We start from the raw sequence: 15,816 nt of genomic DNA on the forward strand, positions 1-15,816 counted from the left end.
GGTATAGCACAGGCTTGAGCAAAGAACAATGGAACGTGTTTGGTATCCTTAATGACCCAGGAATTTTCAACCTAAATGCCACGGCATTGATCTGCTTAACAATGAGAAACGGACAGATGAATTTAGAACCCAATTTCCTGCAATGCTGTCTGAGCCTAATATTTTGTGTAGAAAGCCACACTTTCTGGCCCACTTTGAGGGAGCAGATGGTACGGTGGCGATGGAAGGAATGATGGGTTCCGGGTTAGTAACTGGAACATGGTGTGCCAAGAAGCTCCGAGATAGTGCATTTGCCCGGACATTTTTAGAACCTGGTCGGTAGGTGATTACGAAATTAAAACGAGTAAAGAACAGCGACCAACGGGCCTGTCTGGGGTTCAGGCGTTTGGCCGATTGTATATATTTTAGGTTTTTATGGTCTGTGATAACAGAGATTTGATGTATTGCACCCTCCAGCCAATGTCGCCACTCCTCAAAGGCCCATTTAATTGCCAGTAGTTCCCTATTGCCCACATCGTAGTTGGTTTCGGCTGAAGAGAACTTACGCGAGAAGTAGGCACATGGGTGCAGACGGTGAGTATGAGAGTCCTGCCGAGATAATATAGCACCAGCACCGACATCAGAGGCGTCGACCTCCAGAACAAACGGTTTTTTAGGATCTGGGTGTCTAAGGACCTGGGCAGATACAAAGGCCTTTTTCAAGTTTTCAAATGCAGCTATTGCTTGAGCCGACCAATTTGCGGAATCCATTCCTTTGCGGGTCAGGGTGACAATAGGAGCCACAATATCAGCAAAGCCATGAATGAATCTTCTATAATAATTAGCGAAGCCCAGGAACCTCTGCACCGCTTTGAGATTATTTGGTTGCACCCAATCCAGGATAGCTTGGACCTTGGTTGGATCCATAGAGAACCCTTCTGAAGAAATTACGTAACCTAGGAAGGATACCTTCTGCACCTCAAACTTGCACTTTTATAATTTGGCGTAAAGGTGGTGTTCTCGCAATTTCTGTAGGACCTGTTTGACGTGACCCCGATGTATAGTTAATGACTTGGAATAGATGAGAATGTCGTCTAAATAGACGACCACGAAACAATCGAGAAACTCCCGTAGCACTTCATTAATCAGATCCTGAAACACAGCAGGTGCATTACTGAGGCCAAACGGCATGACCAGATATTCGTAGTGGCCGGAGTGTGTATTGAATGCCGTCTTCCATTCATCTCCCTCTCTGATGCGGATGAGGTTGTATGCTCCACGGAGATCGATTTTGGTGAAGACGGTGGCACCTCTTAACTGATCGAATAACACTGAGATGAGAGGTAGAGGATAGGTGTTCTTGACTGTAATTTGATTGAGGCCCCGATAGTCAATGCAGGGCCGCAGTCCACCATCTTTTTTTGACACAAAAAAGCATCGGGCACCTACAGGAGATTTAGATGGCCTGATGAACCCCTTCTCAAGATTCTCCTCAATATAAGCTTGCATGGACTTGGTCTCGGGACCAGAGAGAGAATACAAGTGCCCCTTTGGTAACTTGGAACCATGAATCAGTTCGATGGCAAAGTCAAAATCGCGATGAGGCGGTAGGGAATCAGCAGCTTGTTTGGAGAACACGTCCAGGAACTCATGGTATTGAGAAGGAAGCTGCTCAGGAACTGCTTGCAGGATCCGGAGTGGCAAGGTCAAGCAGGACTGTGAACAAAAAGAGCTCCACTGGACAATCTCTCCTTTCACCCAATCCACAACAGGGTTATGACGAGAAAGCCACGGATGACCCAGAATCAGCGAAACTGACCTACAGTCGATAAAGAGGAGGATTATGGACTCTGAATGAAGAGCTCCTATGTTCAGTTGTAGTGATGGAGTCTCCCAAACAATTTTGCCTCCAGGCAAAGGACTCCCATCTAGGCCACAAACTGTAACTGCAGAACGAAGCTTGACCATAGGAATCCCGGCAGAACGGGCGAATCCGATGTCGAGGAAGTTGCCTGCAGCTCCACTATCAATGAAGGCCGACAGGGCCACGGAACTGGCACTGAAAGTCACTTGTGCGGGAACCAGGACAGCATTCTTTTGGGAAACAATTTGCAACCCTAAGTGGACCTTTCCCAGACATGCTCCTTTCTCAGGTTTGTATGGACAAGAGCAGGGGAAGTGGCCCTTATTGCCACAATAAAGACATAGGCCTAGTGACCGTCTCTTGTCTCTTTCCTCAGGAGGGAGGCAAAACGCCCCTGACTGCGTAGGCTTCTCAACATCCGTGGAAGCTGGAATAAATGCAAACGAAAAAAAGACGCGTCTTTCTCTGTCCTCCTCTCCTTGATCCTCCTGTCAATTTTAATAGCAAGTTGCATAAGGCTCTCCAACGAGGTAGGGGAAGGATACTGCACAAGTGAATCCTTAATCTCCTCCGAGAGTCCTAAGCGGAACTGGCTGCGTAACGCTGGATCATTCCATTCACTGTCAGGCGACCATCTGCGAAATTCAGCGCAGTATTCTTCTGCCGAGCGCCGTCCTTGCTTTAAGGCCCGTAGATGAGCCTCAGCAGAGGCAACTCGATCGGGATCATCATAGAGGAGACCTAATGCGTTGAAGAAGGCTTCCAACGATTGCAGGATAGGACTCGATTGCGGTAGGGTGAAAGCCCAGGACTGGGGGTCACCCTGCAGGAGGGAGATGACAACTCCAACTCTCTGCTGTTCTGAACCAGAAGACTGAGGTTTCAGCCGAAAATAGAGTTTGCAACTTTCTTTAAAATTCCGGAACAGGGCTCTATTTCCGGAGAATTGGTCCGGCAAGTTTAACTTGGGTTTAACAACGGAACCGGAAATGGGCAATGTAGAACGGGAGTCCTCCTCTTGTGAGGACAACCGCTGGGACGATCCCCGGACCGTTTGGTACAGGGTCTCAAGATGACCCGCTAGGGCTTGAAATGAAGACGATTTGGTTCCGCTTTCATCCATACCAATTCCGTCTCCAGAACGTTTGGGCCGGTTATAATGTTAGGAACCCCTCCAGCCGGCACAACACAACCCGGAGTCTAATCTGCCAGTCGGGTGTTCACTGGAGCCCCTGATGGTGGGGACAGACTGGGCCGCAGACTGACAGAGGGTCGTGAAGTGTGTACCGGCTGGGGAGAACCCAGGCAAGCGGATTGAAGTCCAAGCAGAGGTCAAAGGCCGGCAGCAGGTATCAATTCCAATAAACAAGCCGAGGTCAAGGGTCACGAGCAGACAGGAAGGTCGGTAAACAAGCCAGAGGTCGGGGGTCTTGAGGAACACAGGCAGGGTCCAAATCCAGGCAAGGGGTCATACACAGGGAAGCAGTCCAAGAGGTTTTCACCAATACAAGGCAGGAGCAGGAGCAGATTAAGCTGACAGGTAACTGGACGCTATAACTGGCACGGAGGCCAAGCCCTCCCTGCCTTATATACAGGCCAATCAGGGCTTAGCCCTGAAAACGCATTACATAACATAAATTAGCCCGCAGGCTATCCTAGCGCATGCGCCCGACTGCCTCACTTGCCGGGGCGCACCGCTTGTTACACTTGGTGTCCGGCCGTTGCCTTGGCAACGGTCGGGCCCGAGAAACCGGAAGTGATGCCCCGGTCGTCATGGAGACGGCCGGGACGTTCACTTGAACAGGAAGTGAGTCGCGGCGGTGCCCGAGGCCGCCGCGGCTCCTGACACTATGTAGTAATTCACATCAGTCCCTGCCCCATTGGAGCATACAACCTAATTCCCCCAATTGTTCAGCTTGGGTTGTGCAAAATAATCTCTGCTCCCAAAAAAATAAATATTTCCTTAACAGACCTGCCAATGTGTGGACATCCTTGAGAAAAACTGTCAAAATAGCTTACAAAAAGTCAGTGTGTGGCCAGAATAAACCTGAACATTTCAGCAAATTTGACAGATTTGATCTTTCTGCTGTACACTGATCAATTTAAGCTGTAATATATTTTCTTCACAAGTTATGCACACAATAATCATATAATTAAATTGTGCAGAAGTGGGCAATAGATCAAAAATTAAATTGGACAAATACACCTTCTGGTGTCCTTGATTCCCACTTTTGGTTTTCAATATTATGTTCTAAATATGTTCAAAGGGCCTGATTTCATCTTGTAAAGCAGACTGTGTGATGATCCTATTGATGATGAGGGGGAATGCCTCAATTATCTCTACGAACATCTAAAGATTCCACTTTTTTGTTTATATTTATATGGAAGATTTAATTTATAGCAACTATGAAAATGTCAGACACAGTGGAATCTTACAAAAAACTTCCTACACTGTCCAAAACTTTCAAATATGTCCCTGAAAAAGGTCTAATTATAGGCAAAACTTCGGCATAAAAAGACACTTTTTAACATCAGAATGGAGAGTACTATTTATCATTTTTATTAATTGTTCTTTTCATCTTGGGAAATTCACTGAGCACCCCAGAAGTCGATGCTGGAAGGGGCAGGCAATAATCTTTTTTCTTATTAATAAAATTTCTTCTCTGCTTTCTAGCCATGTATTTATATTATCGGTCAGATTTGTTTATTGGTTTTACCCTGTCATATCAAACATATCAGGTCTTTGCTACACTTTCAGCATTGGATATAACTGTATGCAGAGACATTTGGTATGTCAGAGCAATAAAATAAACAAGTGCCTGATAATATAAAGACTACACTGAAAATCAGAGAAGACAAGCAGAAAGATATTTAGTAAAAGCTACAGGAATAAGGGTACAAGCTTATAAATTAAACTCCTCTGGAGGTGGAAAAATCCCTTTAAGGCTAGGTATACAGAAAAAAACTTTGTACAAGCAGTAAAATTCAACCTCTCTCTGGTAAAAGCAAGAGTTACCAATAGGGGAACTTTTCTAACAAGGATCACAGAGTTACAAGTACAGCAGCAATCCTACGTCTGTTACATCTCAGGATGTCGATAACAGAAAATGAATTTTAAAAAAAAGGTTTCATTCTTAGAATAAGATTTTTTTCAATGGCCAGTAATATTTAATTTTTTTTATTTTAAATATTTTAATCTTTCATTGTTTGCATTTTTTACATTTGGTCTTTCAGATCCACTATGCACGTATGGGTGTGATTATTTCAAACTTTTTACAGTATAATGGACATGAACACCAGATTATTTCCTAAATGGACCTGCAGACCTAAAAAAAAACATTGTTAGCGGTATGTTAAACACAAAGTATTTTTTTTCTTTATTTTGAAGGTTGTGTCCCTTTAAAACAGTGAAACAGTTGGCATGTTAACAAAATCAGTGGTATTCTTCATCCCCTAGTTACACCCAGGCCCGGTGCTCCCATTAGGCAAGGTTAGGCAGTTGCCTAGGGAGCCGGGCTCTGGAGGGCGCCACAGATTAAAAATTTCTTTAAAACTGTGCGGCGACCGCTGACCATACTTTTCACGGCCGCTGCACAGCTTCAGATACATCCACAGGGAGGGGGGGAGGGACTATTGATCATCACCACCGACGCCTCTCTGCTCCATCTCCTCCCCTCCACTCACTCACTTTCGGGCTGTGACATCATCATCACAGCCCGACAGTGTCAGTGAGTGGTGGGGAGCAGACGGAGCAGAGAGGAGGCAAGTTAAGGTAAGTAAAGACAAGGGGGGCGCTGATTTTGAAAATGGGGCGGGGGGCACCGATTTTGAAAATGTGCCTAGGGCGCCAAGGACCCTAGCACCGGCCCTGGTTACACCACAGTATTTGTCTTTCCATCTTTAATTACTTCCTTCAGTGTGCAATTTATATCTGATCCAGCAAAACAACGGACAGAGGTCAGTTCAGTTCAGACCCAGCAGCCTGCTGTACAACAATGCAAAGAACTAGCAAGGCAGGGTGACTTGACCAACTGACTTTAAATGAACAAAAATAAACCACAACAACCACTTTGGATAAATAAATAAAAATAGGAATAACTACATAAGCGGTTTTAGAAAAGAGCAGTGATTGGACAACGGCTGTAATAATTAATAGGACTGCTACCCATCCAATCAAACGGCTTTACATAGTAGGATGGACGACAACCACATGCAATTTTCAATTTTTATGCAGCTAAATAGCTAAAATCGGGGGCGTTGAGTGCGGGAGAGGGAGCAGGTACAAAGTACCGGGGCCCAGCCTGCCTGGGGTCCCTGAGCTACCTGTGTAGTGGGAGGAGCCACCAGCCTGGTGAGGCCACCACCCCCTTCGACATCTATGGGAGGGTCCCCAAGATGTTGCTGTACTGTGGGCCCGAACTTCCTCTTAGCAGTCCTGGTTAGAATAGCAGGGGACAGTCTGACAAACAGGGGTGAGAGATGAATGGGGAAAGCTCAGGATTATTATAGGGATGATTCCAACTTTGTATTTAACCAGTATATTTATATCAGACTTGCCAACATTTGAAAACTTCATTCTGGGAGATCCCGGGCAGGGGGGCGTGGTTGGAGGGCGGGGGGGGGGGCCTGGTTGGAGGGCGGGAGGGGCGGGGCACTGTGAATCGCAGCATCTGCCCTCCCTCCCTCGCGACAAAATGCCATTTTTTTCGCAGGGCAGCGGGGCCAAAATGTCATTTTGACAACAGGTTGCCGTTTGCGGGATACTTGTCTGCTCTCCCGGGAGACCTACCCGAATTTCGGGAGTCTCCCGAGCATTCCGGGAGAGTTGGCAAGAATGATTTATATTGATAGTATGTACATAGTTTACATCTACTATGTAAGTAATATATAGCAATTATATATAGTTCCTGCTCTGGAGGAGGGGGGACAGGGGAGTACAGACCCCAAAGCTACCCTGAACTTGCCAATGGATAAAAAGAATGCAGCACCTCCTGTAACAACACTTTTAAAGGCCGACATGACCTACGTCTTGTAAAAGTGTCACACAAATGAGTCCTGTTTAAAAGTAGAGTGAAAAGAGAAGTAAATGATCACGTTGTTTTTATTTTTCTATCCTGAAATAAAAGCACCAATGCCAATGCTATATCTCACATTTTCCCTGGGGCGAAGGAACAAAAGATGCTTATTTTGGCAGGTACACAAAAAGTATTTTGCAACACACATGACATTTTAACAAGAAATTGTGAAATCGAAACGAATGTTCGTGCAGATGCAGGGAGCTAAAGAAAAATCATCATCAGGACAAGAGACGCCATTTGCAATTTAATCTGCGTCCGGTAGACCTGACTGGCACCACACTGGGGTATTTACTGATCAGGTCTAGCGTTCCATTTAAAAAAAAAAAAAAAAAGCAACAACAGTATAGTTATATTATTTTCAATCTGAGGGTCCGCTGACAGTGTGCAAATATTTATTTAAACTGGTATCAATGTGCCATGATACATGATGTACAGACGTGGGTGATGTTAGCTTCTTTTTCACATTTTATTCATCCAGCTTCTTATTCAGAAAACTTTATTTTTAAACTATTAATTCAAGTTGGATCACTGATTTCACATTAGATGTTAGGGGGTCCCTTACACACCTTGGCCCAACATGGGTCATGGCATGAAATCAGGTGCAAAGTGGGCACAGTCACCATATTTTATCATTGTGAATAAGTCGCTGTAGTTTTGCAAGGGTTAAATGCCGCTGGGCCACAAATTTGATAGTGGGAATCAACACAGGGTGGTCTGTTACATACAACATACTTGCATATTGCCTGGTCCAACACCATTATAGGCATGAAATCAGGTGGCATATTGGGCACAGGTGCCATATTTTTTTCAAGTGGGTGGGGAATTCACTAAGGTAACAGAGGATACTGATAATATTACCGAGGTAGTTCATAGTTCAGGTGGAGGAAACCGGTGGGATAGATTCAAGGGGGTGGAGGAGGGAGTAGATCCAGAAAGGAAGGATCCCGGGTGTCACTTCCTAGAACGTATGGTGTTGTTCTGTAAGAAGACACTTTGGCCATAAATGATGGTGCACAGGACCCAGGGATACGGTCTAAGATCCTATAGGTGTTAGGTAATATGATGCTGAGAGAACATGAAGGCAATGCCCATGTCTATCAGTTTTAGTGATGGCTCCTCAACTCATACGATTTACCACCATTAATGTGGCATTTGTGTGTTTCGACAAGCTCGTTATTTGTGCTTTGATTTTTTTAAACACGCTTGAGGTTGATTTTTTGTTTTTTGGAAGAAAAGGTTGGGTACCTCACGAACATCCACAAATGCAAATGGAAGGGGAGGCAAGTTCCCTCTTATTGGTCTCTTGCGTCTGAGCCATGCGTTGGAGTGGCAGTGCATTTTACTGGAATGGTAACCACGGGATTATAGAAATAAGCATGGGCAGATGTATGGTTATGGATGTTTCCCTAAGGGGGCAGGTGCTGAGGCTGATAAATATCTATGGTCCACAGACCCAACGGGGCAGGAAATGCCTTTTTAGGTAAATTAAATCTTACAATTTTACAGGCCGGCCGATTGACTTCGGGGATGATTTTCAAACCATTGTTAGGCCAAAGGATAGTGGACATCGCTGGGCTATGATGCAGGTTTTTTAGTTAGCATGGTAAGTCAGGCTGGGCACAATGCTCAACTCAACGAACATGTCAGGAAAGAAACAACAGTCGTAAGTTAGAAATATTATAAACATGTACAAACTATATTAAAAACATGGAATATCCACTGAAACCAGTTATCAATTCTACTTCTAGACGCCCTGTGTATCTGGATGCCCGGGGTAAAGGATCTGTGTCAAACTAGTTTAAAGGTTCATGTTGTTAAATGCTCTTGCGCGGCTGTTTTGTCACAGAGCTAATCCTACACAATTCCTCCTCTCCTCAATTCAACTTAGTACATTTATATTATTCCAATATCTTATTGTTCATTTATGGTGAAATAAATGTTTGACACATGCACTGTGCTGGCAAAGAGCTGCCTCTCAGCCTCCGCTGCCCCCTAACACAATCCTACCCTGCCTAATTCTAAAGCTAGCACTTATAATGTCTGGAAACTTACTGGACGTTTCAGCTTTTTGTCCAAACACCTGTACTTCACACAATGTAAGAGACGCGTTCTTGTCTGGTATAACAATGGTGATAAATCTTCCTTCCATCCAATTACATTTAAATGAGAATGTTTCACCAAGTCCAACTGAGGAGACTGTGCCACAGCTAGAATAAATATAAAATGATAGTTTTATCAAAATATGTAAGTCCTTTATATCATCAATATAGCATGCCTTCTTTATCCATCAGACCTAGGAGAGAGACAGGATAAACACACAAGGTGTTTTTCCACATAGCACAGGGTTGACACCCCTCAGTCCTCTGGAGGGTAAAATAGGTGGTAGTACCTGTGAGCTAACCCCCCCTGTATGCACTTGACCTTAAGCTGCCCACAGTGTCACTGTGTTTTGGGGAGGATGGAAAACGTCATCACATCAATTCTTTCCCTATTTAAAACATAATCATCTATACAAATTATCATTTCATGATTTAAAGAAACCACAGCATCATATTATGTCCAGAGGAAAAGTTAACATGGAATTGACACAGAGAGCAAGATAATAATTTCATTGACACATTCTAATATATGTGAATAAAACAATAAATATAACGAATAAGTATGCTTATTATAATTAAATATATAGTAACAATCATTTATCTTTATACAAAATTTTTCTCTTTTAATATTCCAAATACTCACTGCATACATTTCATCAACTGACCATACTACTAGTACTCATGAGAACATATTCTTACATGGTATAATTCTTCCAGTCGGAGGCATCGTGTCCTACACGAATCTCGGCACCATCAAGACCGGAAGAACAGCAGTCACCTCTATTGGTCAACGCAACGGAGTAGATTTTGTATTTGGATTTTAAATCCACCGTCCACCATGGTTCATATTGTTCTTCAGTTACAGCACATTGTGATTGAGGATCCTGGTGAGCTAATAACCCATCAATAGTGTTCTTTGCCAATCCTTCCCCATGTGTGCTTGACTGATATACATTCATCAGTACAATCTTACGTGCTGGAAGAAAAAAACTCCATTGAAATCACAAGAAATGATTCTATTTTATTAGAAACATATCTAAGAAACCTCAACAAAAAATTGAAAAGCAAAATGACTAACTACTACCGGTATGCAGGCTTTCACTCTTAATTTAGTTGCAATACACTATCTCTTTAAAAGAGACAGAGATCCTTGACCACATCACCTTAATTAAAGAAATTGGCAGCAATATTCAGTGAGACATATTTGTCTGAAGACTGGTTGTATAACATAATTGTCTCACATCCTACCCACGTAGCTGTGCCAATTGCCCTAGTATACCTTGGCTCTTATCCAGCCAATGTGCCACATTACTGCTGAGTCCCTAAGACAATTGCTATTCATTTGATAATGTGCCCAGGGGTTTCCATCCACTTTGCGGGACCATGGGTAGTAATGAAAGTTCTTTAAACACCTACATCTTTCTGTTTTTGATGGAACTCTTTGAACTTCATCAGTTGTTCTCCCTGTAAAATGGAAAAAGCTAAGTTAAGTTTGTGAGAGTGTTAAGTTTGTTAAGTTAAGTTTGTAAAGCGCTACGGAATACAGGGGCGCACGGAGGATTGTCGGGGGGGGGGGGGGGTTTCCCCCCCGACCCAAAGAAAAAAAAAAAAAAGACAACCCGAGAGAGAGCTGCTGCGCATGCGCAGCAGCTCCGTTTAGTCAGATCTGTCCTATACAGCAGCCGTGGTGCTGTCTAAGAAGCGTCCGCGGCGGTGCTGTATACAATACAGCACCGCCGCGGACGCTTCTTTGACAGCGCCGCGGCTGCTGTATAGGACAGTGGCCACTTAGTTAGTGCAGGGGGGGGTTTCTAGAGAGTCAGAAACCCCCCCTGCGTGCGCCACTGGAATATGTTGGCGCTATATAAATAAATAAATGGGGAGATTTTTTGCAAACAAGAGACATGAAAGAGGTGCAAGGACCATATTGCCATCACGAGAGTATGTTTACAGACCATGCTCCTGTCTTGGTGAAATTGTACATGAAGATGAGAACCGAAATATGGAGAGAGAAACATCTGCAGGTCTGGATTCAAGCCACAAGTTAGAGATCGTGTTTTAGCAAAAGATATAACTATTTTAAGTAGTTATAGCTGTTTGTGTCTTCCCCGTCCCTATAGGATGTAACCCTCATGTGCAGGTTCCTCTTTCCTCGTGTTCTCCATCTACTATTCATCACCCTATGTACCTCTAGGCCTTCTTTCCTAGCCCTATTTTCTTGAGTCCAGGCATAAATAAATATATATATATATATATATATATATATATATATAGTTATAACTATTGTAGCTGTAACTGTTTTTATGGGGTGTCACGTGACTGTCAATATGGAACAATCACCACCTTGGGAGTAGCAGCAGAAATCAATACTTTTTACAGTAATTTTAACTATGGAAATGTACTCTCTAGATCAATTATGATGCAAATTAATAAACACACGTAAATATTTCAGAATTCAATGTATGTATTTGTCACTTGAAATAAAGGCATCCATTTAACTGTCAGTTAGAGACACGCATGGATTCATATACAAGAGCTATACCACGTAAGCTCTCCACGACTCTCTCCCATCTCTGCCAATGACTGGCGCCTTAACTCTCCATTTATAACAACATTGCTTTCCTGCTTCCAAGATTTCTCCACTGCGGCTCCTCACCTATGGAACATTCTCCCATCTCCAATTAGACTCTCCACCTGCCTCCAATTTTTTTAAATGTCTCTTAGAAGTCCAACTGCTCATCAAAGTCTATCAGTGTTCCACTTAATTCCACCATAGCTGGCCCAGCTACCCAATGCCCACATTCACAATTCATTCCACACAGTATCTGTAATTCTACATTCTACATTTTGTGGAGCTAGGACTGGGAAACACATCATTCCAAAAATCCAATAAAGAAACATGCAAAATCCCGTAGCCATTTATGGAATGAGCCATATACGAAATGGTTATTCTCTGTTATACTATAAGCGGCATGTAATGTGATTTCTGTACGATTACTATACATTAAGATGCAATATTTTTATTTTTCCTATCAATTGTCATATGACCTTACAGGGTTTACACCTAAATGAATCTATATCATCACTTGTATTAGTTGCCAATATATTTGCTGTCAATTGTCATATGAATTTACAGAGTTTACATCTAAATGAATTGAAATCACCATGTGTATTAGGTGCCAATAAATTTGCTGGTAATGATTGACTACATTTTGTAATTTATTGCATGAGAAAATAAATGTATATCTTATTTATTTTGCTATGTATAATTGGTACTGTGTTGTAGCTACTAAATATCATTGTTGCATTTATTTATGACATAATTTAGTGTTAGTGGAAGCATGGATAAGCTTAAGGTTCATTTGACAAATGGTCTTAGAGACTTACAGCAATAAACTATGAATGATACATTTAAAAACACATACTTACCTTTAGGTTCTTTGGTTGCCGGTAGAGGAGTGGACATTTCTATGCCTGGAAGTACAAAATTTAAATGTATCATTCATAGTAACCCCGTACACACCTATTCATGCATTAAACTGCATGTATTTACATATGCAACATACTGTCCCACCACATTTGTTAATATGTGTGATGTCACCTTATCCAACACTGATGTTGTTATTACATCCCAGAGGCAGATCTAACACTAACATTGCAGCCATGGCGTCTGTGATTCGCTTGGCGACTGGGTGACTGCTGTCATATTTGCTTCCCCTCGCAAATGATTGTTTCACAGTTAATTGCTGAAATGTAGGACTGCTCATTTTCTTGACCTGCCTCTGGGATGACGATTCACCCCCAGCAGCAGCAACAGCAGCAGCAGTGGGACTAACGCTTTCTTCAGAGGAATCAATTATAGTGCAGGAGTCATCCAGCCTTAAGTGGGATGCCAGGCTAACTCCGAGCGCTACTGAGGATATTGATGAGGATGGTGTAGTGGGTGTATTTTGTAGCCGTCGGGATGTCGGTGAGTGGAAGGTCTTAGCTGATGATGTAGTGCTTGTATTTTTTTGGGAACAACTTTCAGCTTTTCTCAACACTTTGCCATGAACTCTCGTTAAATGGCGTAACATAGACGAGGTTCCAAGAAAATTAAGGTCCCTCCCTCGACTGACTGTGGCTTAACATACACTACAACTGGCTATACAATTGTTGTCTGGATTTGGCTAGAAATAATTCCACACATAAGAAGTGGATTTTTTTGTTTTATGCCCAGGCATGACAATGGCGTTTTTCTTGTCACGTGCCAGTACTGCTGCCACTGGTGCAGGACTTACACAAACAACCTCATCCTCATCAACATCCTCATTAGCGCCCTCGTCGCCTACACAAATCTCCCCCTCATCCTCTTCTAATTCCAAAGTGGCATCCTCAATTTGGGTATCACCGGCTACACTCGGACTATTAAGGAACACATCAGCAGAATGCTCACGATTAGACATCCCACTGTTGGATGGACTCTCCACAGGGATTGTTGTCATTTGTGAATCAGAGCAAACATTCTCCTCTAATGCCTTACTGTTATCTTGCAGCTCGGCTTTGACGCATAACAGTAGTTGTGCACCAATTTTAGGCTAAGTAACTTTTTGGGATCTGCCACTAATAGCCAAAGGTGAAGGCCTCATTCTCTCTTTGCCACTGCGTGTGTAGAATGGCATGTTTGCAATTTTTTTTTCATCGGCACTTAACTTTTGCTCAGTTACACTTCTTTTTCGCTTCAATACAGTAATTTTTTTTGGGGTTTTTGATTTTTGCACTGATTTGGAAACACTCTGTTGTTTGACATCGCCTTGGCCAGGTGACATACTGGGAACACTAACATTAGGACTGGTGACAGAACCTGGTTGCTCATTCTGATCATATGTGGACTGATTTATTTTTGTTGCGTGCCTGCCTATACTACAAGACATATGCAGGCCTCAATAAAACAAAAAACTTGGATACAATTGTTAAACATGGTATAAAAGTGCGTCAAAAAAAATAAAAAAATGTTAAACCTTTCTCGGACTTTGGATTACTGAGAAAAACTGAAAAGCAGTAGTTTAGCTAAAAATATTCCACAAAATAAAATAAAATTTTAGACAGAGCGCCTCATGTAGAACTGAAAGTATTTGACGTAAGAAACTTTTTTGGGGGGACCCTACTCTTTTCTTCTGTTCTTCCCCACCAAAATTTCTGCTCTCAATCTAGACTATGGGCTAGATTTACTAAGCTGCGGGTTTGAAAAAGTGGGGATGTTGCCTATAGCAACCAATCAGATTCTAGCTTTCATTTATTTAGTACCTTCTACAAAATGACAGCTAGAATCTGAGTGGTTGCTATAGGCAACATCCCCACTTTTTCAAACCCGCAGCTTAGTAAATCTAGCCCTATGAGTGCTTTTTTTTGGTGCTTTTTTTATTTTTTTTTATTTACATTTTTTAAACACTAGCAAGGTCATCATCAGCAGCACATATCTTGCACCAGGAGTCGAGCAACCGCAACTTATACACCTCCTGACAGGTGTTATCTAAGTGTTATTCCACCTCTGAATGTCCCGTAATCACGTTAACACGCAATTTCTGTACTTGTCCTATGCTCGTCCGCCTCTTCACTTCTTGTTCCCCCCTCTGTAAGTGCACACGGTAGTTATTCTAAGATACGCCTGTATCTGCATTAGGACTTACGCATTGTTGTGCGCATGCGCAGTATGTAAATGCGTATTTTATACAATGTTTCCAACTCCAACTTCCCAGAAGTGACATAGGAGACCTCTTGGGTCATTTAATTAATAGTGTCAATATTCTCTTTTTTACTTTTCCAAGTCAACTATTTATTGCTGTGTCATGACTGAATTAGATTTATTGGGTTATATTGTAATATATCTTTATGTTTTATATAGCTATAGTTTTTTATATGTATTTTAATACATTAATGCCAATAGCTAATAAAGCTCAATAAACCATTTTAGAGAGCAAAGGTTGCCTGGTCCAAAGCAGGACCCACAGTCACAATAAACAGTGTGTACCTCCAATATACGTTATACATTAACATATCCTTAGACTTTAGAACAAAGATAAATAGTTTTTGGATAATTCCAAATCCAGATGTGATTTATATCCCTGGACTAGGACCAAATGTAATTACGTGTGGATAGTTTAATATATTCTAACTTTATAACATACCGCCATATGTGATAGTAAATATTTACAAATAAAAGTCTAAATTATGCTTGTTTATAACATGCAGCCCCTAATTTGTGTAAATGTATTGAAATCATCCCCTAATCTAAATCACCTATGCCAAATTTCCACTTATGCATTTAAATGTTGAAAAACGTCTGATTAGTTTTAGATGTTTTCTTTATTTAGTAATACGTGTTACTTTAAGCCATAGTTCAGAGGCTGAAGTAGATTATATTATTGATATCTACAACATATAAATATATATATATATATATATATATATATATATATATATATATATATATATATATATATATATATCTATCATAAATATAAATAGCTTAACTACTTTAAACACTTAAATAACTTATACACATGGGGCCTGATTCATTAAGGATCTTAAATTCAGAAGTTTCTTATTTAAGTCTCCGGGACAAAACCATGTTACAATGCAAGGGGTGCAAATTAGTATTTTGTTTTGCACATAAGTTAAATACTGTCTGTTTTTTCATGTAGCACACAAATACTTGATAGCTTATTTGTACACTGAAATTTAAAGTTGATATTTGTGTGCTACATGAAAAAACAGTCAGTATTTAACTTATGTGCAAAACAGAATACTAATTTTC

The 15,816-nt window shown here is 41.8% G+C and overlaps 1 protein-coding gene and 1 long non-coding RNA gene across 2 annotated transcripts in view; both read right to left on the bottom strand.

Moving 5' to 3' along the window:
• Positions 1-15,816, bottom strand: part of LOC142127206 (uncharacterized) — a 174,971-nt gene that overhangs the window by 1,875 nt on the left and 157,280 nt on the right. The gene's annotated exons all lie outside the window — the stretch shown is intronic.
• Positions 8,214-12,494, bottom strand: LOC142127190 (pentraxin fusion protein-like). The gene is made up of 5 exons (XM_075194318.1): positions 12,450-12,494; positions 10,437-10,484; positions 9,720-9,996; positions 8,974-9,128; positions 8,214-8,263 (listed from the first exon to the last, which is right to left on the bottom strand). The coding sequence occupies exons 1-5, from the start codon at positions 12,484-12,486 to the stop codon at positions 8,214-8,216; spliced, it is 567 nt and encodes a 188-aa protein (XP_075050419.1). The 5' UTR covers positions 12,487-12,494.

This window comes from Mixophyes fleayi, unplaced genomic scaffold (assembly GCF_038048845.1).
Source record: "Mixophyes fleayi isolate aMixFle1 unplaced genomic scaffold, aMixFle1.hap1 Scaffold_29, whole genome shotgun sequence".
NCBI lineage: Eukaryota > Metazoa > Chordata > Amphibia > Anura > Limnodynastidae > Mixophyes > Mixophyes fleayi.

What these genes read in the sequence shown, in the direction of transcription:
- LOC142127190 (XM_075194318.1), bottom strand. Translation starts at nt 12,486, where the DNA reads ATGTCCACTCCTCTACCGGCAACCAAAGAACCTAAAG. An exon ending in GACTGGAAGAATTATACCAT is followed by an intron (nt 9,129 to 9,719) that starts GTAAGAATATGT and finishes TATTTATTCTAG; the next exon opens with CTGTGGCACAGTCTCCTCAG. An exon ending in ACAAAAAGCTGAAACGTCCA is followed by an intron (nt 8,264 to 8,973) that starts GTAAGTTTCCAG and finishes TTACCATTCCAG; the next exon opens with TAAAATGCACTGCCACTCCA.